Source organism: Rattus rattus, chromosome 4 (assembly GCF_011064425.1).
Source record: "Rattus rattus isolate New Zealand chromosome 4, Rrattus_CSIRO_v1, whole genome shotgun sequence".
In the NCBI taxonomy this organism is placed as follows: domain Eukaryota; kingdom Metazoa; phylum Chordata; class Mammalia; order Rodentia; family Muridae; genus Rattus; species Rattus rattus.
This window is the reverse complement of record NC_046157.1, coordinates 160,171,885-160,195,868: the sequence shown is the minus strand read 5'-3', so window position 1 is coordinate 160,195,868 and position 23,984 is coordinate 160,171,885. Positions and strand designations below refer to the sequence as shown.

Here is a 23,984-nt window from a genome sequence, read left to right as displayed (position 1 = left end):
AGTTGCTGTGGTCATGGTGTCTCTTCACAGCAATAGAACCCCTTAAACCCCTAGAAGATGTGCATAAGGAACAAGACGTCAGCCCTGATTGCCCCCTTCCTTTGAGATTCTGCTAGTGTCCCATCTGTGACACCTTTCTTGGTGAGCATGTGGTCCAGCAGCCCAGCCTGCCACTCTGGGGCTCTTCCCTTCCTTTATCTCACCTTCTGTGCCTGAATTGTGTCTCTCCTGACTACCAGTAGCATGCGCAGCGTGGGGCCTACCAGTGTTCTATTGTCCCTCCCCTACGGTATCCAGGGCTCCTCTCTATGGTGGCTGCAGCATCCAGATCAGTGTCCCCCATACAGGAGGCTCCCAGCACCAGTTTGTGCGTGACTGAACTAGCTTTGGGGCTGCCTATCTTTTCATCCCTGTGCTTCATTTTCCACCAAATAGTAAAAGGTCACTCCAGGAAGGACAAGCACAGAGCCAGCTCCCTTTTGAGGAACTGGCCACTGACTCCTTGACATGTATGTGTAAGGGAAAAACCAACTTCTTCCTTCTGCATCCTCCCATGCACGTGGCCCTTGTGTTACCAGGCAATGTGTGAGTCAGGTCAGCCACTTGACAGAGTTGGCTACAGACCAGAGGCTCCTTTTCTTAGCTTTTCCAGCAGCTCTGCTAGAACCACTCTGAGAACTAAATTGCTCAGTCAGAGCACGGAACACCCACGGTGCAACAAGACATCAGTGGGGACGTGCAAAGGGCCTGGTGGAGGGGCATGGATGTTCTCTGTGCTCTCGAGCAACCTATCCTCCACACCTCCAGCAGCCTGGCAGCTCCCCAACCCAATCCCTCTGCACTTTCACGTGGGCTGCATTGTGAAATACAGGGGACTGAATGGTAAAATTACCGTTGATCAGCAATCAACTAAACTTCAGCCCCCTTCTCTGCCCTTCCCTCTAATCTCAGAGTTGGCTCCAGCTCTCATCCTTATAAACTTTCCAAAAGTCACCCCCTTGAGCATAAGCTTAAAAAAAAAAAACAAAAAAAAACAAAGTAAAAGCACTCATTGCAAATAAGGAACCAGTACAGGTTTTCCCTCCCGCCCCTCATAAAACCAACAGGCATTTGTGAAGACAAAGGTCCCTATCTTTCAAATTCTGTATTGCTCTCTCACAACACATAATTTTTTTTTTACTTGCCTTTAAGAGAATAAGGTTAGAGACCTGCACACGTGATGAGGGCCCTTGTGGAAGAGTAAGAAATCTGGAAGTCCGTTTTTCAGTCAGCCACCCTCAGCCAGCATCTGAATTCCGGGTTTCCTAACCACCACCAAAGAGGGCGGGTTACATTTGTTCTGTTTGCTAATCGCTGCCTAGGGCGGGCCGTGGAGTGATGGATGTGGAAATCGGGCAGCTGAGGGAGAGAGTGTTCTTTGCATCAAAGAACTGGCTCACCCAGACCTTGTCACGCACATTCTCACATTCCACATTTGCACATCGGAACCAGCACGCCAGCGCTTGCATTAACCTTGGCACCCTAGTGGGCTGGGGCTCAGGAAAGCAGGATTGAAGGAGCCAACCCAAGGGCAAACCTGGCCCCAGGAACACAGCCAAGATGAAAGTTCTTTGTTTAAGGCTTACAAAGACTCCACTCAGCCCAAGCTGGGGTGAGGCATCAAGGGAGGGGGGGCTAGGGGGTGTTTCGTTATGCTTTAATTGATTCTTTGTGAGTTTTATATTGTGCTCCCCAGTTCCACTCACGTCCCATTGCCTCATACCTGTCCTTAGCCTTTAACACACAAACAAGCAAGAAAAACAACAGAAAGCACAGGAAATATCTCCTCACGGAAGCTGCAGTATGTCACAGTGTGTCTTACAGTATGTCTCTCTGCCCAAACATCTTCACTTTCAACGCAAATGTTCATTGCAATAAGGCACTGGTCTGGTTTGAGATCTCTGGCTTCTGTGATATCATAGGGTTTGTTTTATGTTTGTTTGTTTGTTTGTTTATTACTCAGAATAAGAAGAGACAAGAGGGGGAGCTGCCATCCCTGCTTGCAGCAATGAGGCTCACAAAGGAAGCTCACTGCACTTCTTTCCATGCGAGCAGCTGAGCAAGGTTCCTTCCACAAAAGCTCTCTAGAGAAAGTCTTGAAGCCAGCTGGCATAGACTGAGGAACACAAGAGGAACTGTAGTCTCGGATTCTTTCCGGCAGACACACTTCTAACTGAGGCCTGAGGCCTGGGCCCTTCCTAGCAGTCTTCCTAGGAAAATCATCAGGCTCCTCTGGGTCCTGGAAGGGGTAAGCCTTGTTCTTACTTCCAGCAGGCCTACAGGGTCATAGGTTGAAATCAGGAAGAGGGCAGGAGAGGAAGGCAAGGATCTGTCAGAGCATCACTAGAGGGATGCCTTGCAAGCTTTGCTCCTGAGAATTGACTCTATTGTTTCTTAGACTGGTGTGTGTGTGTGTGTGTGTGTGTGTGTGTGTGTGTGTGTGTGTGTGTGTGTGTGTGTGTGTGTGTGTGTGTGTGTGTGTGCATGTGCACATACAGACACAGGGGTGTCTGGAGTGTCAGAAATGGGCACCAGAAAGGAAACGTAGCATGTCTGTCACTCCTAAGTTTGATTCCTAAGAACTGCTGCTCAGGAGACCCAGCCCTGCCCAGGGAGGTGATACAGACAGGGGGGTCTTGGATCACATTTCTCCTGCCTGTACAGGGAAAGGTCATCTTTGACCCAAGGATTTCTGAAGAACAACTTGGGCTTGGGGCACACTCCAGTGGACTGAAGGGACAGATGCTGGGATGGAGCCACCCTGTGTAGGAAATGAGCAGATACCCCCTCCCCCAAGTGGATGAAGGACAGCTGGCATTTGGAGTAGGAAGGAGGATTGAAAGTTTACAGGGGACAGCTCATGCCATGAGTTGGGAGCTATCTGGAAAGTTTGCCCATGTAGAGGACTTCCCTTCTCAGGAACTCACCCTTCCAGATCTTTCTGACACATGAGCCCATGAATAAGAGGATCTACAAGATAACAGAGGACCTAGATAACAATTTGAGACTTGAAAAATCTGAATCTAGAACACAAAAACGGCAAAGTCAAATCACTGAATTGCCCTGGTTTTATTCCTGCTGCTGTGGTAAGATACACTAGTAACCAGGAGCTTAGGGGACATGGGGTTATTTTCACTTTCAATTTCCAGGTTCTAGTACATCGAGAAGGTAAGATGGCAGGAATGTGAGGCAGACAGGTAGAAGATCCTCAAGCAAGAAAAGAGAAAAATGGATGCAAAACGGTGCAAAAGCTTAGTACTTAGCTAGCTCTCTCTATTACTGTGTAGTCCAGGGACTCAAAGCAGGGAATGGTATTTCTTGCTCTCAGGTGAGATTTCTCCACATCAATTGTAGCAAGCAAGACAATCCGCTAAGGACAGGGCCATAGGCGAACCCAATGTAGATTATCCAGGTAAATCTGGGTCGTATCAAGTTAGTGATGAAACTAACAGTCATTTGAATGTTTTAATACATATGTGTATGATTATAGCCATATAACAATTTACTCAACTCAATCTATCAATTTACATAAACAATCCATGCAAAGTTAGAACCTGAGTTTGAACCCCCAACATCTACAAAATAAAATTCAAGTGTAGGAAGTGCGGGCAGCCCAGTGAGTGTGGTGCCTGGTGAATGAGTACTTTGACATGTGCATGGCCTGTCATGGATTCTGAGAACAATTGACCCATGATAAATTGGCAAAGCCATTATCCGCATGGGCCAGCTAAGAAGTAGAGAACCTCACATAATGCCAGCGTTGTTGTATGTGTGTCCGTCCTGTCTTCAATCTCTCACCGACAGCCCTAGCCAGGCCTCTGGTACCCAAGCCTCTCAGGAAGCAGCATCCAGGCACCACAGCATGTACCTGCAATCCCAGGGCTGGGGAGGGTGAAAAAGAAAGAGTCCTGGTGCTCGGTGGTTACTCAGTCTACATGAGTCGGTAAGCTACGGCTGCAGTAAGAGACCATGGTTGAAGAAAGTAGGAGGGAGTGCAATGGAGGAAGACATGTGATACTGTCTTCCATGCTTTACACACACACACACACACACACACACACACACACACACACACACACACACATCATATGAGAGGCCGTGATAGAGACAGAAGTGGACACACAGACACGGATGGATGGATGGATGGATGGATGGATGGATAGATAGATAGATAGATAGATAGATAGATAGATAGATAGATAGATGAATGGGTAGATGGGTAGGTGAATATATATATATGTAGATATATATGAGAGAGAGAGAGAGAGAGAGAGAGAGAGAGAGAGAGAGAGAGAGAGAGAGAGAGAGAGAATAACTAGAACCTGTGCCCCTTGTGGTACAGGAATATGGAACAGGGGATGCACTTGCCATCATCTCATCTCAGGGTTTCCCTATTGGGCCCCTTGTTATTGATTCTCTTTGTGCCTCATTCTTCTCTTTCTTCATTAGTCAGCAAAATTCTGCCTGGCTAAAGCTACCTCCATTTGTCAATGGCCACATCCTTAACACTGAGCCAGGCCCACAGCAGTTTTTAGTAGACGACTGCTGAATGAAAGACTTGAGTCTTTAACAAACCCGTGTCGTGTCATTCGAGCTCACAAGCGCTGAGGGATGACATTCAGAGGATCCAAGTCAACATTTTGCCATGCTGAGAAAATTTCATTGTGGGGAACATTTCAAAAAAAAAGACAGAGGCAAGATGTTTCTCAAGTGTGCTGACAATACAGAAGGCAGCCAGCCGATTGCTGCTTACACAAGTGTGCTTCAGGATTAAGACGGGAAGTTGAGATCTTCTGTTGTTGTGCCTATAGCCACTGGTCTCCCAACTCCAGAGCCACCAAGGCCCCAAATTGCCCACAATGACACGAATGACCAGTGGATGGACTCAGTACTAAATTCTACTAAAACTCACTGTAAAAATGAAAAGGGCTGGAGTGACTCCTTCCTATTTAATTCTAATATATTTTAATAATATCTTGCCATCCTTACTAAAGTATGTAATAGCATCTCTGGATAAAATTAATCTGCATAAACTCAGGAAGATTTTGTTAAAGGTAGCACTCAAGAAAATTATCTGTAAAAAGGGCCAGAGACAGAAAACATACCGGCATACACACACACACACACACACACACACACACACACACACACACACTTATACACAAACTTTCTCCCCAGGAAATATTTGTTTCTTAACAGACGTAAGATCCAGGCTACCACTAGTGTTCTCCGGCAACATAAAACCCATGCGGTTTTCCAAGAGCAATGACCTTCTCACCTGAAACAGGGATGAAGGAATACATACATCCAGAGTTCACTCAATGAAGATTTACCTTACTACAGGTACTACGTGCACACTCTTAGTCAAAGGACTGTCTGTGAGATCTGAACATTGCTTTCTGACATTGCCTTGCCTCGATATTTATCCATGAATAACCTTCCACATGTAAAAGATCTATCCCACATATAAATCCTTTAGCAGATACATGAAACCATATGTACATATAGATACAACCCTTATCTGTAAAACCATGGTTCAATGTATTCAGATTTTATAGGTATACAGCTATAAAAATCAGATATGGCTTTAATATCAGTAAACATTGGAGGGGTGAAATGAGCTACTCTAATATCACTATTTCAACGTTCAGAGAGTTTCACCCTGGGAAAGAGGGCAAGGGCACACACATGGGCTGGGTAGTGCTTGGCACTTTATTGATGGGGAGGAAAGGGGAGAAAAATATCTTTCAGCTAGCTGACTCATGCTCCTCAAAGTCCTGCCACCTGCAGCTCCCTTGCGTGACTTACCCAAGAACAGAAAGACTCACCTCACGGTTTACAATTTACTTAGATTGTGCAATCTCTGGGTGCCCGTTGCCCTTAGGGACCAGAAGAGCATCAGCCTCTAGGACTGTGGCTGCAGAAGACGAGCAGCAGTGTGGGCGCAGAGACTTGCACCAGATCCTCTAGAGCAGCACTTACCCCTGAGCCTTCCCACCTGCCCCCGCTCCTCACTTTGACACCCATAAATCTGTAGTCCTCTACCTCGTAGGAGGGACATCATTTCACTTTGTCGAAGAAGTTTCTTTTTCACACGAGAATATGCCAATTTGTGAGAACATGTAGCCCAGTTACAAGGTCCCCTAGACCTTGTAAGTCGCCAATACCATAATCAGCGAAGCACAGTCCATTCCTAGCCGAACTATGCACTGAGCTAAGACACCAGAGATTAGGAACGATGTACTCGCCAAGAATGTTACGCTCAAAAACACCATTCAGTGGACTCGTTCATAGGGAAAGTTAGTATCTTCCTGTATCTTTCCTGGTCAGTCACAATCTTCAATTTGTGGTCTAGATTCTCCAGAGTCTGAGACATCGAATAAGACTTTACCATAAAATGTAGAGATTGCACCAGGTGCCAACTCATGCCTCTGGCATGACTACCACCATCTTATATCTTCTGTGGTTGAGTTTCTCCTCAGAGTAAATCAGTGCTGGTGCTAGGCAAAGCCAGACGTCAGCAGCAGACACACACACACAGAGAAAGGGAGGCTGAAAAGCCTGCAGGAGCTGTGGAGGAGCACAGCCTTGTGGAAAGCATGTGCTCACAAGCCATCAAGGCCCTCTCGCAGACGGTGGGTACCAATCAGAGAAGGAAGAAAGGAGCAGCCCTCACTGAGATGCCCACTTGTGTGTTCACATGATAAGAAGAGCTTAAACTGTCCAGCACTGGGCAGAGAGATGTGCAGTGTGCCGCAGGGCAATTTACAAACAGCTGTGAAGAAATGTGTGAGACACCAAGGATTCTGAAAGCAGCAGGAAGTACACTTCAAAAAGGAAGCTTCCGTTTTCAGAACTGGTCTCGAAGCAAAGTGGGAAAAAATTTCTTCAGACAACCAGCCCCTTTGCTCACAAAGGAAATGCTGCCTCTGTTTCCAAGGTATTGGGCACAGGGGAGATACTTAACACAGATTTTTATTCCCCTCCATGACACCACACACAGGCTTGCCACAGACAATGAAAAATCTCTTCCGGGATGGGTACATCTGCATCACAGCCCCTGTGCATTGTGAAAAGAGGCCACAAAGACCGTAAGAGTCAGAATACCAGGAAGTCTGCGGTGAAATGGTCTCTGCATAAATGAGACCAGAACAATGGCATATCAATGGGCATGCCAATGTGGAAGGGGGAAATCCCACAGGGTCCCACCCCTAGACAAAGAACTACAGGCTACTGTGAGAGTTAGCCTCTTCCAGGCATGAGACCTTTATTGGATGTCCAATACAAAATGGTCAGCCCCGATACCATGTACACACAAACAACAAAAACAGACTCAGCAGCCTATATCTGCACTGTTGTGAAACACACACGTAACAATAATTATCAAAGAAGAGGAGGCACTCAATTTGAGAGTGGGATATATGGGTGTGGTTGGAGAGGGGATAGGAAGGGAGTCATTATATAATTCTGTTTTGTTTTAAAATGTAAAAAACAAAGGTGGTCAAAATATATAATCACCATTACAGGAATTTAAATACCCATGAGACACAAGTGATGAAAACATTCAGATGTTTGAGATTCAGACAAAACAAAGCATGTTGAAATCTAAAATATTTTAAGAAAAAGTTGTCATTCAGAAAAAGGGAAAATTAACCAATTTGGACTCCCACAAATAAAAACCATATAGAGTTAAAAAAAAAAAAAGCCAGCAAAGAACCAACAACATAGAAAAAAAAACCCCTAAAAGCCATGCACCACACACATGAAAATCTGAGTGTTAATATTCCTAAATAAATACAATAAATTGCTAACCCTGGCTAAAGGGGTGTGTGTGTGTGTGTGTATGATTTCCTACAGAGGAAATGCAAATGCTCCAACAGGCTAAGGAAACATGTCAGAGACTGAAGCAGATACACAGAAAGAGGTAGAGTCCAGGACTGATCAAGGGGGAGCTTCATTTCTTGCCGTATCTCTCGCTCTTTTGGCAAAAGCAATGCAGGTTGGTGATTATAGATGAGAGTGTCAGTGGTAAACATGCATATCCACAAGCAAAAATTATCACGAATCAACAACTAAGTGTGAACAGTCAAAAGAATTAGATCAAAAGAACTGAAAAAGGAAAATATAAATGACCAACCACTGTTCAGTAAGGAACAAATTCATCACCCAGAGCTGCCCCTCCCTTCATGTGCGAGGAAAGATAATGTACCTGGGAAAGTGGCTTCCCCTGGTGGCAGTTGATCCCTCCAATGTGGATCACATTGGGCATCACAGGTCTGGGGAACTCCAACATGAAGTCTGTGCGTAACAACCAAATGGACACTGGGCTGAAGAGGTCTGTCATAGTCACCGGGGTCTGGAGAACTTCAGAGGCAATGTCGGTAGCAGTTTTGAAAAAAGTGGGACAAAATGCATGCTCCCCCATGTAGGAGAGAAGGTTCCACACTCTTTCGTTGAAAGTCATGGTATCTGTGAGTTTCAAGATACCTCTGGGGACATATGAAGGAGGACTGGGGCACTGGGTGCCTTCTTCAAGATAGTGACAAAATATCCCCCTGCTGAAGACCACGGACGGGAGAGAAAAGTACTTGGCAACAGTTAAGCCACACACATCAAAAGGATCCAGAAACACAGCATCAAACGAACTCTGCTTCAAGTACTCCACTAACTTCTTGTCCTTAAACAAACTTCTACAGTGTGAAAACAGTAATTCGAAGAAACCCTTGGCAGGGCTAGTCAGTAGAGGAAGAACTCCGCCCTCTTGTTGAGTTTTCCACTGAGAGTCAATAACAAAGTTGAATTCCCGATTTAAATCCTCCTGAGTGTGAGAAACTGAATACGTTTTCACCGTAAAATTCAGTGGTTTTCCCAGTTGCCAACTCACCTCTGGAACAACCACCACGACCTCATGCCCTTTGGGAATGAGTTTCTCCACAACCATCTGCATGGTGAACCAGTGGCTACCATCCATGGGCACCACCAGCAGCTTGCCTGCATGCCCAAAGCCAGAGGCCAGCAGCAGGCACAGACAGAGAGAAAGAGAGGCTGCAGGAGCCATGGGAGAAGTGCAGACCAAGCAAGACAGCTGCTGAGACTGTGCTCTCCTAACACAGCAGAGGAAGTGAGAGCCAGAGAGAAATCTACCCCCTCAAGAGGGCGTGTCCTCACACAGCAGTTCCTGGCAATGATTTACTTGGGAGAACAGTAATATTTGAGTAAGCATCATTAAAACATGCTCCTTTGTTTTCCTGAGCAGAAGGGCTTGTGAGCCTTTTCTTGGGCAGAATCACACAATGTGAGCTTAGAAAGAGTTGTGCGGAAATATACTTGATCCTAAGGAGTCCAAATGATTTTTACCAAAGGAAGCAAGTTTCAAAGAAGCCTACATTTCTAGAATTTGTCTCAAAGTAAAAGTCTGGACACTTTCTATAGGATACCAGACTGTGTTCCAAAGCGATTTGCTGCTTCTGCTTCCAAGGCTCAGGGGAAGTTCCTGAACCTGCCCCTCCTCCTGAGACATAGAACCAAGACTGTCAGATGAGAAATCCTGCTGTCTCTGAGCATGTGCAGTGGCATTCTTGTTCCATTTCCAGACACCTGTCTTCTGATCTGCACACATGAGACTGACAACCACCCCAGGGACTTAAGGAAGGTGACCATCTACCTCCTAACAACATCCCCTCTGATGCACCCGAAGTCACAGGCAGACATACTCTATGGAGAAGCAGAGAGCTCTACTGTGATGCCCCTTCGTGACCCAGGGAACTTCACAGAGCTATGGCTCTGTCTCCCCTGGTTTTGCAGCATCTGTAGGATTGCTTCCACCTTGTGGCTACTTTGAATAGTGCTGTCATCACTGCCACATGCAGGTTCTTCTTAGGAAGTGATCTCAAGTTCTGCAACTAGGGCTGCTAGCTCATGAGGAAATTCTAGTGTTCACTGCTAAGACATCAGACAGCTCTACACAGGGCTGTATCATTTTAGTTCCCACCAGGCCTGCATTATGGTCTGGTCTCCACATCCACTCTGAAGGTATTTTTACTTTTCTTTTTAGTATCCTCTTCCTGGTGCTGTGGATGGCATCTTGTAGATCTTGTAGTTTCTGCTTGCATTTTTGTAACCACTCCCATGTCCTGCCCGATCTTGCCAGGACAAGAGAGCAACACTTGAATTTGAAAGTCCGGACACTGCAGTCTCTAATCTTCAGAAATAACACTGTCCCCTTTGCCCACGAATTGGTTGAAAAATCTCTCATTCACCTGATATTCTAGAATGTGAAAAAAAATACCCAACTATATATAATAAAGCCTTTGACTTTCAGCACAACATGTGTTCAGAAGAGTTGCTCTAGCTAGACAGAAGTTTCTTGAGCTGTGTGTGGCCTTTCTTCTGGTTAATTTTGATATGTGATGTTTTGATTTATCTTCAAGGTTTTTGTTTTTCTTTTGATTTTGGATTTGGGGTTTCTTATCTGTTTTTTGTTTCATTTTGTTTTGCTTGTTTGGGACAGGGTTTCTCTGTGGAGCAATGTCTGTCCTGGACCTCACTCTGCAGACCAGGCTGATGTTGAACTCACGGATCCACCAGCCTCATCCTCATGAGTGCTGCGATGAAAGGTACTGCACAACTGTCCTTGGCATATTTAGAAGGATTTTTAAATAGTAAAGTTTATTTCATTTTTAAAAATTATTTTGGGTATTTTTTAAAGTTATTATTTATTATTTATGTGTATGTATGTTTTACCTCCATGCATGTATGTGTACTACACGCATATAATGCCTATGGAGATCAGAAGAAGTGTGTGGGCTGGGAGTTACCTTATGAGCTGAGATGTGGTGCTGGGAATTGAATCTGGGTTCCTCTGAGAGGCAAGTGACATTGTCAACCACTGAGTGTATCTCCAGCCCAGGACTTACTTTAAGTGATCATGAGGATAAGGAAAGTTTGTTGTTATCCCAATCATTTTAATGTTAAGCACAGTTTTGATTCTGATAATTTTAAAAACTGTTTTTAATGAATGCATGTATTTTACTTGGTAAAGTGCTATGCATTTTACACAAATGAGTCCAAGCATGCATCTTTATATTCTATTCTGTTCCATTATATTCTATTCTGTTATTGTTTGAAAGATAAGTCTTTAACAATTTTATGTATTTTAAAATGCTGAATAAGCCAGAACAAGGATTGAAACACACAGGTCTGCTGTTATAAAACCTCTCCAGAGAGAGTAACAGGGCGTCAGACCTGAACTCACTTGAAGCCTAAATTAAACAACTTAAAGGAGCAGCTCATTCCAAGTCAGTAAGGCTGTCTTAGTCGGAGTTTCTGTTGCTGTGACAAAGACACAGGAAACGCATCTCGGGAAGGAAAGGGTTTATTTCAGCTTACAGCTCTCAGGGAAGCCTACTCTGTGAAGGACAGCAGGGCAAGAAATCCAGGCAGGAACCTGGAGGCAGGAACTGAAGCAGAAGCCAAGGGGGATGCTGTTAACCGGCCTGATCCTCATGGCTTGCTCAGCCTGCTTCCTAATACAAACCAGAACAAGCTGCCCAGGGCTGGCCCTGTGTCCCGTGTCCTGGGCCCTGCCTGACCAAGCACTAATGAGGAATGTGCAACCCAGGCTTGCCTGCATGACAGTCTTAGGGAAGTAGTTTCTCAGTGGTGTTCCCTTTCTCAGACTGGGGGGTCAGTCAGGATGATACAACCAAACAGGACAGGAGCACATAGTCCATAGTAGTTGGAATCATAATGGCAGGGTCTTTGGCATGTTATGTGTACACAATAAATCTTATACACTAATAAAGGAAATTAACTACATGGTTAGATGGAATGTAAAAACACAAAGGTATATTTCAACCACCAATAACCACTTCAAAAACAAAATAAACTAACCTGTAACCCACAACTTTAAATACCAAAAGCCTAGAAATACATTTTAATGATAAAGATTAAACTTGTCTACAACATACAATTGTAAGGACAAAATTTTATGACTGGAATGAAATGAAATCTCAATGTGTAAAGTAGAATGCGTGTTCCTGACAAGGACACAATACCAACACAAACCAGTGCTTTTCAGTTAATGAAAGCATTTTATGTAATATACACACTGCCCTACTGTTAGTTTTCATATATGGACTCAGCAACACAATTTCCAAGGGTTTATTTTCAATGATGAGTATATGTGTGTCTCTGTGGGTGTGTGCACAGGTGTGTGAAGGTACCCACCGTGACCAGAATCGGGTGTTGGAATCCTGGAGCTGAAGATAGGGTTGGTTGTGAGGAGCCTGAATGTGGGTTGGGAACCAGCCTGGGTCCTCTACAGAAGCACCAACTGCTCCCAGCTCGACAAAACCATTTTAAGTTGTAAGGGAGACTGTATCATGGGACGCACCAACACAACTTGGAAATCAGTAGTCATGGGACTCACACTACTAAAGATACTAAAACCTACCGCAGAAACAATCCATTATAATACGGTGCTGCATGTGAGTGTGGCCAAACTGAGAGGTTGGAAGCAGACATAAACGTGAAAATTAAGGCCTGATAAAGAAGCACTCTACCAGTCCACCAAGGAAGCACTAGGGCTTCAAGTGATGGTAGGGACCTGCAGTCCTCAGGCAGCCACAGAGAAATTCAGACACCTACACTGCCTGGGGTCAAGTTCTCAGAAAAATGTTGTCAGCCATAGAGCAACTGAAAACACTCACATATGAGCTGGTGTTTTAGGTTTGGAAACAGGCTCTGATATTTTGGGTTTGAAAATGGCAATATTTACTGAAATCCAGAAGGTTTTAAAGAAAAAGTTAACATTTAAAACAAAGGGAAAAGTTAACCAATTTGGATGCCCACAGTAAAAACCATCTCAATTAAAAGATGAACAGCCAGAGAGCCAGAAGGGTAGTAGCCCAGGGGTTAGGTGATAATGGCTTCCTCTCCACAGCACCCAGGTTCAATCCACAGCTCCCACATGGGGGCTCACAGCCATCTGCAACTCCAGTTCCAGGGGATCCCATGCCTTCTTCTGGTTTCTGTGTGTATTCCATGCACGTGGTCTACATACAGGAAGGCAAAACTCCTTACTCATAAACATGAACAAAGATTGAAAGATAAGCAGCTGAGAAAAAGGTGCAGCACGTATTTGAGGGCTGAGTGTTCATGTTCCTGAGCTCTAGAGGCTGGCAGCAACTGGAGAGATTGGTAAAAGGATGTCAATGTGCAATTCATCAAGGAGGAAATACACAAGTGCCCAACCACCTGCCAAAACTGCTAGTGAACACGGAGGCATCGACACAGAATGTTTGATCGACACAGTTCACAACACTTTAAGTTGGACAACATGCAGAGAAGCAGGGGACATGGAAAACTCTCACACAGTGATCAAACGCTGAGTTATTCCAAGTTTGGAAAGCAATTGGCCAGAAGCACTAATACATGCTGTGTGTGTACCTAGCCCCAGTCACTCTGTTCCTGAGGCTCTGTGCTGCTGAGAACATAGCAGCAGGATTAGGAAATGCTGTGTGTTTAAGAAAGGTCTAAGGACCTAGGAGATGGTGGTACATGCCTTTACTCCCAGCACTCTGGAGGCAGAGGCAGGCAGGTTTCCTAAGTTGAAGTCAGGTTGGTCTAGCGAGTGAATCCCAGGACAGACAGCCAATGGCACACAGAGAGCCCTGTATAGAGAGCAGGAAAGCAAGAAACAAGACAGCTGGCATAGACAGGGGGAAGCAAGAGGAACTGTAGCCTTGGATTCTTTACACACATCTTACCGAGGCCCCAGGGCTGGGCCCTTCCTAGCAGTCTTGCTAGGAAAATCATCAGCCTCCTCTGGGTCCTGGAAGGGGTAAGCCTTGTTCTTACTTCCAGCAGGCCTACAGGGTCATAGGTTGAAATCAGGAAGAGGGCAGGAGAGGAAGGCAAGGATCTGTCAGCATCACTAGAGGGGTGCCTTGCAAGCTTTGCTCCTGAGAGTTGACTCTACTGTTCCTTAGACTGGTGTGTGTGTGTGTGTGTGTGTGTGTGTGTGTGTGTGTGTGTGTGTGTGTGTGTGTGTGTGTGTGTGTGTGTACATATGCACATACAGACACAGGGGTGTGCAGGTGTCAGAAATGGGCACCAGAAAAGGAAACGTAGCATGTCTGTCACTCCTAAGTTTGATTCCTAAGAACTGCTGCTCAGGAGACCCAGCCCTGCCCAGGGAGGTGATACAGACAGGGGGGTCTTGGATCACATTTCTCCTGCCTGTACAGGGAAAGGTCATCTTTGACCCAAGGATTTCTGAAGAACAACTTGGGCTTGGGGCACACTCCAGTGGACTGAAGGGACAGATGCTGGGATGGAGCCACCCTGTGTAGGAAATGAGCAGATACCCCCTCCCCCAAGTGGATGAAGGACGGCTGGCATTTGGAGTAGGAAGGAGGATTGAAAGTTTACAGGGGACAGCTTCATGCCATGAGTTGGGAGCTATCTGGAAAGTTTACCCATGTAGAGGACTTCCCTTCTCAGGAACTCACCCTTCCAGATCTTTCTGACACATGGGCCCATGAATAAGAGGATCTACAAGATAACAGAGGACCTAGATAACAATTTGAGACTTGAAAAATCTGAATCTAGAACACAAAAATGGCAAAGTCAAATCACTGAATTGCCCTGGTTTTATTCCTGCTGCTGTGGTAAGATACTCTAGTAACCAGGAGCTTAGGGGACACGGGCTTATTTTCACTTTCAATTTCCAGGTTCTAGTACATCGAGAAGGTAAGATGGCAGGAACCTGAGGCAGACAGGTAGAAGATCCTCAAGCAAGAAAAGAGAAAAATGGATGCAAAATGGTGCGAAAGCTTATTACTTAGCTAGCTTTCTCTACTTCTGTGTAGTCCAGGGACCCAAAGCAGGGAATGGTACTTCTTGCTCTCAGGTGGGATTTCTCCACATCAATTGTAGCAAGCAAGACAATCCGCTAAGGACAGGGCCATAGGCCAACCCAATGTAGATTATCCAGGTGAATCTGGGTCGTATCAAGTTAGTGGTGAAACTAACAGTCATTTGAATGTTTTAATACATATGTGTATGAATACAGCCATATAACAATTTACTCAACTCAATCTATCAATTTACATAAACAATCCATGCAAAGTTGGAACCTGAGTTTGAACCCCCAACATCTACAAAATAAAATTCAAATGTACGAAGTGCGGGCAGCCCAGTGAGTGTGGTGCCTGGTGAATGAGTACTTTGACATGAGCAAGGCCTGTCATGGATTCTGAGAACAATTGGCCCATGATGAATTGGCAAAGCCATTATCCGCATGGGCCAGCTAAGAAGCAGAGAACTTCACATAATGCCAGTGTTGTTGTATGTGTGTCTGTCCTGTCTTCAATCTCTCACCGCCAGCCCTAGCCAGGCCTCTGGTACCCAAGCCTCTCAGGAAGCAGCATCCAGGCACCACAGCCTGTAGCTGCAATCCCAGTGCTGGGGAGGGGACAAAGAAAGAGTCCTGGTGCTCCATGGCTAGGTCAGTCTAGATGAGTCAGTAAGCTATGGCTGCAGTGAGAGATAGTGGTTGAAGAAAGTAAGAGGGAGTGCAATGGAGGAAGACATGTGATACTGTCTTCCATGCTTTACACACACACACACACACACACACACACACACACACTCACTTGCAAGAATGAGCTTGCACACACACACATGCACACACATGCATACACATATGAGAGACAGAGACAGAAGTGGACACACAGACACAGATGGATGGATAGATAGATAGATAGAGAGATAGATAGATAGATAGATAGATAGATAGATAGATGAATGGGTAGATGGGTAGGTGAATATATATATATGAGAGAGAGAGAGAGAGAGACAGAGACAGAGAGAGACAGAGAGAGACAGAGAGAGACAGAGAGAGAGAGAGGATAACTAGAACCTGTGCCCCTTGTGGTACAGGAATATGGAACAGGGGATGCACTTGCCATCATCTCATCTCAGGGTTTCCCTATTGGGCCCCTTGTTATTGATTCTCTTTGTGCCTCATTCTTCTCTTTCTTCATTAGTCAGCAAACTTCTGCCTGGCTAAAGCTACCTCCATTTGTCAATGGCCACATCCTTAACACTGAGCCAGGCCCACAGAAGTTTTTAGTAGACGACTGCTGAATGAAAGTCTTGAGTCTTTAACAAACCCGTGTCGTGTCATTCGAGCGCATAAGCGCTGAGGGATGACATTCAGAGGATCCAAGTCAACATTTTCCCATGCTGAGAAAATTTCATTTTGTGGGGAACATTCCAAAAAATCACAGAGGCAAGACTTTTCTCAAGCATGCTGACCATAGAGAAGGCAGCCGATTGCAGAGCGTACCCAAGTGTTCTTCAAAATTAAGACTGGAAGTTGAGATCTTCTGTTGTTTTGCCTGTAACCACTGGTCTCCCAACTCCAGAGCCACCACAGTCCCAAATTGCCCACAATGACACGAATGACCAGTGGATGGACTCAGTACTAAAATCTAGTAAAACTTACTGTAAAAATGAAAAGGACTGGAGAGGTTCCTTCCCATTCACCTCATTTTAAAAGATTTTAATAATATCCTGCCATCCTTACTAAAGTATGTAATAGCATGTCTGGATAAAATTAGTCTGTGTAAACTCAGGAAGATTTTGTTAAAGGTAGCACTCAAGAAAATTATCTGTAAAAAGGGCCAGAGATAGAAAACATACCAGCATACAGACACATGCACACACACACATGCACACATATGCATGCACACACATGCATACATGCACACACACACAATTATACACAAACTTTCTTCCCAGGAAATATTTGTTAGTTATCAGACATAAGTTCCAGGCTACTACTCCTGCTCTCCCTCAACACAAATCCCATGCAGTTTTCCAAGAACGATAACTTCTCGCCTGAAACAGTGATGAAGGAACACATCCATTCAGAGGTGATGCAATGAAAATTTACCTTCCTACAGGGACTGTGCGCATGGTCCTAGTCAAAGGACTGTCTGTGTGATCTGAACATTGCTTTCTGACAAGGTCTGGCTTTATATCTATTCATACATAAGGTTCCGCTTATAAAAAAAACCTTTCCCATATATGCATCCTTTAGCAGATACATAAAACCACATGTACATATAGATACAACCCTGATCTGTAAAACCCTGGTTCAATGTATTCAGATTTTACAGGTATATAGATATAGGATCATATATGCCTTTAATATCTGTAAACATTGGAGGGGTGCAATGAGCTACTCTAATGTCGCTATTGTTCAGAGAGTTATAGGTGCCACCCTGGGAAAGAGGCAAGGGCACACACATGGGCTGGGTAGTGCTTGGCACTTTACTGATGGGGAGGAAAGGGGAGAAAAATATCTTTCAGCTAGCTGACTCATGCTCCTCAAAGTCCTGCCACCTGCAGCTCCCTTGCGTGACTTACCCTTTCGTGACTTACCCTTGCGTGACTTACCCAACAACAGAAAGACTTACCTCATCGTTTAAAATTTACTTAGATTGTGCAATCTCTGGGTGCCCGTTGCCCTTGGGGGCCAGAAGAAGAGCATCAGAACCTCTAGGACTATGGGTGCAGAAGACGAGCAGCAGTGTGGGCGCAGAGACTTGCACCAGATCCTCTAGAGCAGCACTTACCCCTGAGCCTTCCCACCTGCCCCCACTCTGTACTTTGACACCCATGAATCTGTAGTCCTCTATCTCGTAGGAGGAACATCATTTCACTTTGTCTAAGAAGTTTCTTTTTCACATGAGAATATGCCAATCTGTGAGAACATGTAGTTCTCTTTTACTTCTCAAATGTCCAAAGCAATGGATAGCCACATTTTCTAAAGAGAGGTTGATACCGCTACTGTGGGTTTCCCCAAGGGATCTATGCAATTTCGTCCCACATTCCCTGGAGCACTCCATGAAGTCAGGGCATATGATTTCCTTGTCTATTTGTCCTGTATCACAATACCCAGCTCTGGCCTGACCAGAGAAGGACAAAAAGGGTTTTTTTCAGACTCAACTACATCGTGCAAGTTTTCTACACAGTTTTATGAGTAGCTTAGTGGTATATGTCAGGTAATAAAGCACATTTGACAAGGAATTTTATAGGTATCTTAGGGGTGTGATCCCTGTTAATGCAAAGCATTGACCCTTTTTCCTTAAATGGCACAGAGAAATTCAGACACCTACACTGCCTGGGGTCAAGTTCTCAGAAAAATGTTGTCAGCCGTAGAGCAATTGGAAACATTCACAAATGAGTTAGTGTTTTAGGTTTGGAAACAGGGTCTGATATTTGGGGTTTGGAAATATTAATATTTACTTAAATTCAGAAGGTATTAGAGATAAATTTAACATTTAAAACAAAGAGAAAAGTTAACCAATTTGGAGGCTCCACAGTAAAAACCATCTCAATTAGAAGATGAACAGCCAGACAGCCAGAAGGGTAGTAGCCCAGGGGTTAGGTGATATGGCTTCCTCTCCACAGCACCCAGGTTCAATCCACAGCTCCCACATGGGGGCTCACAGCCATCTGCAACTCCAGTTCCAGGGGATCCCATGCCTTCTTCTGGCTTCTGTGTGTATTTCATGCACGTGGTCTACATACAGGAAGGCAAAACTCCTTACTCATAAACATGAACAGAGATTGAAAGATAAGCAGCTGAGAAAAAGGTGCAGCACGTATTTGGAGGACTGAGTGTTCATGTTCCTGAGCTCTAGAGGCTGGCAGCAACTGGAGAGATTGGTAAAAGGATGTCAATGTGCAATTCATCAAGGAGGAAATACACAAATGCCCCAACCACCTACAGAAACTGCTAGTGAACACGGAGGCATCGACACAGAATGTTTCATTGACACAGTTCACAACACTTTTCAAGTTGGACAACATGCAGAGAAGCAGGTGACATGGATAATGCACACACATTGACCAAGTTCTGAGTTACTCCAAATTTGGAAAGCAATTAGCCTAAAACACTAATATGGGCTGCGTGTGTACCTAGCCCCAACCACTGTGCTCCTGAGGCTCTGTGCTGCTGAGAACATGGCAGGATTAGGAAATGCTGTGTGTTTAAGAAAGGCATAAAGACCTAGGAGATGGTGTTGTATGCTGTTAGTCCCAGTACTCTGGAGGCAGAGGCAGGTTTCCTAACTTGAAGTCAGGTTGGTCTAGAGAGTGAATTCTAGGACAGCCAGTGGCACACAGAGAGCCCTGTATAGAGAGCAGGCAAGCAAGGAACAAACAACCAAGTGGAAGAGAAAACAAGAAAGACAGATGCATAGACAGACAGATGCACAGAAAGAAGGAAGGAAGAAAGGAGGGAGGGAGAAAGGGAGGGAGGGAGGAAAGAAGAGAGAGAGAGAACACTAAGGATAACAATTGATCCAGTCTGGGGTATTAAGTATGTATCAGCATGTGTGGGTTAGAAACACAAAGGCACATGTAAAACAACACACTTGTCCAGTGAGTGCATGGGAAGACTTGGAGAGGATGGAGTGGGTTGAGATTTGCTCAAACTCCATTTTATACATGCGTAAGATGCTCAAACAAAAAAATTAAATACTACTTTTTAAAGGCCACGATAAATTTACTTTTGTGATTACTACCAATTCATGGAACTTGAAAAGGGACAGAGAAGACACTTTTGTCCAGGCTGACACTACATCTTGTTTTAAGGTCACAGTTCTGCGGACTATTTGTGAACTACATCCCTGAACCTGGGAAGCACACAAAACTCTGGAGGGTTCTCTGTCATGTTCTCTCTCGTGTTCTCTCTCGTGTTCTCTCTCATGTTCTCTCTCTCATGTTCTCTCTCTCTCTCTCCCTCCTCTCCTCCCTCCCTCCCTCCTCCCTCCCTCCTCCCTTACTTCCTTCCTTTTTCCTAAGAACTTGCCAGGCTGGTCTCCAACTCACAGAGATCCACCTGCCTCTGACTCCCAAGTGCTGGGATTAAAGGAATGGGCAACCACCACTCAGCCCAATTGTCATGGTTTTGAAATACCAAGTTATTTTGGAGAAATGGTATGAATGTGACGGGAAGTCCCTTAAATTATTGATATGCAGATGAAATATGCGTACCTATACAATATTTGAAGGACGTATTGACACCACTGGTTATTACTTACACAGTCTGACCTCAGCCCACAATGACTGCTTGTATTTCAACACTTACACTTTGAACTGGCCCTGTGGAATATGTACTGGTGTAAGTTCTAATTTGAGTAAGCTGAGTTTACAGTAAAAGAAATGATATCAAATCAAATCAATTTATACTAAGTAGTAGCAGTTCTTGTAAAGAGATAATTTAAGTACTGCTTAAGATATTACGCATACCTTGGACCAAAAGCAGACTCAATATCAGTAAACAATCAGAAGAATTTATAGCACCAACATTTTTTCTGTGACATAAAAGTTGTCTCAAAGGTGATACCTAGACCTACTTTCCAAAGAACTGTTTCATTTTTTTTTTAAAGCAATTTCATTTGGTGTATTGTTTCCTTTGCTCTTAGGACTTTGAAGAGTTAACAAAACAAACAAGAAAACAGTATGGAATGAGAGGTACTACCAGAACATAGTTTTGTCTTTTTTTTTTTCCTTTGAGGAATCCTTAAACTATTATCCTCTAGTGCCTAAATGAAAAGAAACTCTGATAATGATGGGACTGTGCACTACTGAAAGTAAATGGAAAATTTCAAGTTACTTATGGCATAGTTGAACAACAAATGTTTATTGCATTTAGACTGACGTTTCTAAAGCTAGTTATATCGAGTTACTCTCACTGGTTTACCATGTGTAACTGAACATGAAACGTCGGATACCTACAATGAACGCATAGCTTAAGATGCTCTTTAAAAGGAGGCAGCGTAGAGGAAGGAGCAAATCAAAGCTTCAGGTCTTACTGTGTTTCTCAAAAGGCAATAATGAAAGCAGCCTGGTGGTCAGGAGGACGGCAGTGGTACACACACATATCAACATTCTCACTACTGCAATTCTGTAGGAACGACCACAACAAAACCGGAAAAGCACAAACACAGATGACAAAGCGCTGTTCAGTGAGGAACAGCTTCGTCATCAAAGCCGACCCTCTTCACCTGCTTAGGGAAAGAGGATGTATGTACCTTGGAAAGTGGCTTCCCCTGGTGGCAGTTGATCCCACCAATGTAGACCATGTTGGGCATCACAGGTCTGGGGAACTCCAGCACAAAGTCAGTTCGAAACATCCAAATGGACACTGGGCTGAAGAGGTCTCTCATAGTCACCGGGGTCTGGAGAACTTCAGAGGCAATTTCTACGGCAGTTTTGAAAAAGTAAGGGCAAAATGCACGCTCCTTCAGGTAGGAGAGATGGTTCCACACTCTCTCCTTGAAAGTCATGGTGTCTGTGAATTTTGAAAGAATTCTGGGAACGTAAGAAGGAGGACTGGGGCACTGGGCACCCTCATCAAGGTAGTGGCAAAATATTCCCCCGCTGAAGACCACGGACGGGAGAGAAAAGTACTTGGCAAGAATTAAGCCACACACATCAAAAGGATCCAGAAACACAGCATCAAACGAACTCTGCTTCAAGTACTCCACTAACTTCTTGTCCTTAAACAAACTTCTACAGTGTGAAAACAGTAATTCGAAGAAACCTTTGCCTGAATGCTTCAGTAGAGAAAACATCCCTACTTCTTGAGTTTTCCACTGGTTGTGAGCAAAAAACTTGAAGTGGTAGTTTAAATCTTCCAGAGTGTAAGAAACAGAGTAAGTTTTCACGGTAAAATTCAGCGACTTTCCCATGTGCCAACTCACCTCTGGGATGACCACCACCACCTCATGCCCTCTGTAGCTCAGTTTCTCCACAATCATCTGCATGGTGAACCAGTGGCTCCCGTCCATGGGCACCACCAGCAGCCTGCCTGCCTGGGCAAAGCCAGAGGCCAGGAACAGACACACACACAGAGGAAGGGAGGATGGACAGCCTGAAGGAGCCATGGGAGAAGTGCAGACCAGGAGAGTACAGGGGCTGGAACACTGTGTTCTTGAATTTGGGAAGGGGAAAGCTTGTGGAAGTTAGAAAGCCTCCCCCAGAGGAGGGCGTGCACTCACATTCATTAAGAGAGTACACTCCCTGACAATGACTGACTTTTGAGAACAATAACAATCAAGCCATTATTGAGATGCCTACATGTTTCTTTTTCAGATAAGAAGGGCCTGTGACCCTTTTCTTGGGCAGAATCATGAAACGCGAATTTAGAAATAGTTATGAAGAAATACACTTGACTCTATGTCCAAATATTTCCACAAGAGGAAGGAACGAAGTGTGAAAGAAACATACATTTCTAGAATTAGTCTCAAAGTAAAATCTGGACACTTTCTTTAGGCCACTACACTGTGCCCTAAAGGGATTTACTGCCTCTCTTTCTAAGGCCTAAGGGGAGGGTCCTTAGCATGGCCCTTTGACAGTGAAGCCACCATTCCAGATGAGCAATGCTGTGGGTCTTGGCTCCACAGAAGTATTCTTGTTCCACATCTAAGCTCCTGGAGTGCTGTGAGATGCTAAAATAAGATAGGCAACTATAGTATGGACCACTCCAAGGGCCTGCTGGCATGTGACTGCCATCTCTCTTACTTCTCAAATGTCCAAAGCAATGGACAGTCACATCTTCTAAACAGAGGTTGGTACAGTTACTGTGGGTTTCCCCAAGGGATCTATATAATTTTGTCCCACATTCCCTTGAGCACTCCATGAAGTCAGGGCATATGATTGCCTTGTGTATGTGTCCTATTGCACAGTACCCAGCTATGGCTTGACCAGACAAGAATAAAACAGGTTTTCTCCAGATTCAACTGCATCGTTCAAGTTTTCTATGTAGTTTTATGAGTAGCTTAGTGGTATATGTCAGGTAATAAAGCACATTTGGCAAGGAAATTTATAGCCATCCTACGGGTGTGATCCTTGTTAGTGCCAAAACATTGTCCCTTTTTTCCTTAAATGTCACTGTTAATAGATACATAACTGCTCATCTATTTTCCTTGGTGACTGAAGAACACTTGGGCCATTATTTTTGAAGACTTAAAAAGCAGCTAGCATGCCATGTCTTTAATTCCAGTACTAGGGAGGCAGAGGCAGGTAGATCTTGTGAGTTCAAGGCTCGCCTGGTAGACATAGCAAGTTCCAAAGCAGCTGGAGTTATATAATAGGCCCTGCCTCAAAATAAAATGAACCAAACAAAAATTGGCTAGGGTGACATCTATATGTTCCTGGTATGGGAAGACTTTGGCTCCGATCCTCCCAAAGAAAAATGAACTAAAAACACCCCAAGACCTCGTTTTGAAACCTCAACTATTGGAAACAAGCCCAGGAAGAGTGAATGGTTCACAGAACTTAATGAAATTAAAGTAGTAAAGAAAGAACAATTGTTTTACTCAGATCACACCACCCAACTCCTATTCCCAAATCAGTGTAATGCAGATAAGGAGATCATTTACCCTGACCATCAACCTGCTGGCAGGGAGGTGAGCTAGTGATCAAAATACAAAGTCCTTAGTGTGTCCCGAGTTCCTAGACCTGCCCCAGAGATATCTCTGCTGGCTGAAGAGTTACTAGGAGAAAGGACATGGCACATGGGGTGAAATAGAATCAAAGAAAGGAAGCAGAGTCACACTTCCATGGCACCTTAGTCACTTCTCAGCTATGGCACCTGTGCAGAGCTAACTACTAAATCCTAGCCCCTCTACAAAACCAGCCTGGTCAACCTTCGTAGGCATAGGAAAACACTCGAGTCAGCATCGCTTTTTATCCTTCTGTGTTCTTAACACATCCCAGAGCACAGTCTGACTTCCCTGGATGAACAAAGAGCTGCGTCCCTGCCCACTTCAGAAGAATGTGGGAGCTGGCTGCGATGGCTCGTCCTGGTCGCCACCTTGATCAGACCTTGAACCACCTAAGAACCAAGCTCCTGGCCA

The 23,984-nt window shown here is 44.6% G+C and overlaps 1 protein-coding gene across 1 annotated transcript; it reads right to left on the bottom strand.

The window, feature by feature from the left end:
- Positions 1–8,167: 8,167 nt before the first annotated feature.
- On the bottom strand, positions 8,168–9,145 carry LOC116899619 (UDP-glucuronosyltransferase 1-7-like). The gene has a single exon (XM_032901581.1). The coding sequence runs from the start codon at positions 9,095–9,097 to the stop codon at positions 8,183–8,185; it is 915 nt and encodes a 304-aa protein (XP_032757472.1). The 5' UTR covers positions 9,098–9,145; the 3' UTR covers positions 8,168–8,182.
- Positions 9,146–23,984: the final 14,839 nt, after the last annotated feature.

Coding starts and splice junctions, on each gene's coding strand:
- LOC116899619 (XM_032901581.1), bottom strand. CDS start 9,097: ATGGCTCCTGCAGCCTCTCTTTCTCTCTGTCTGTGCCTGCTGCTGGCC.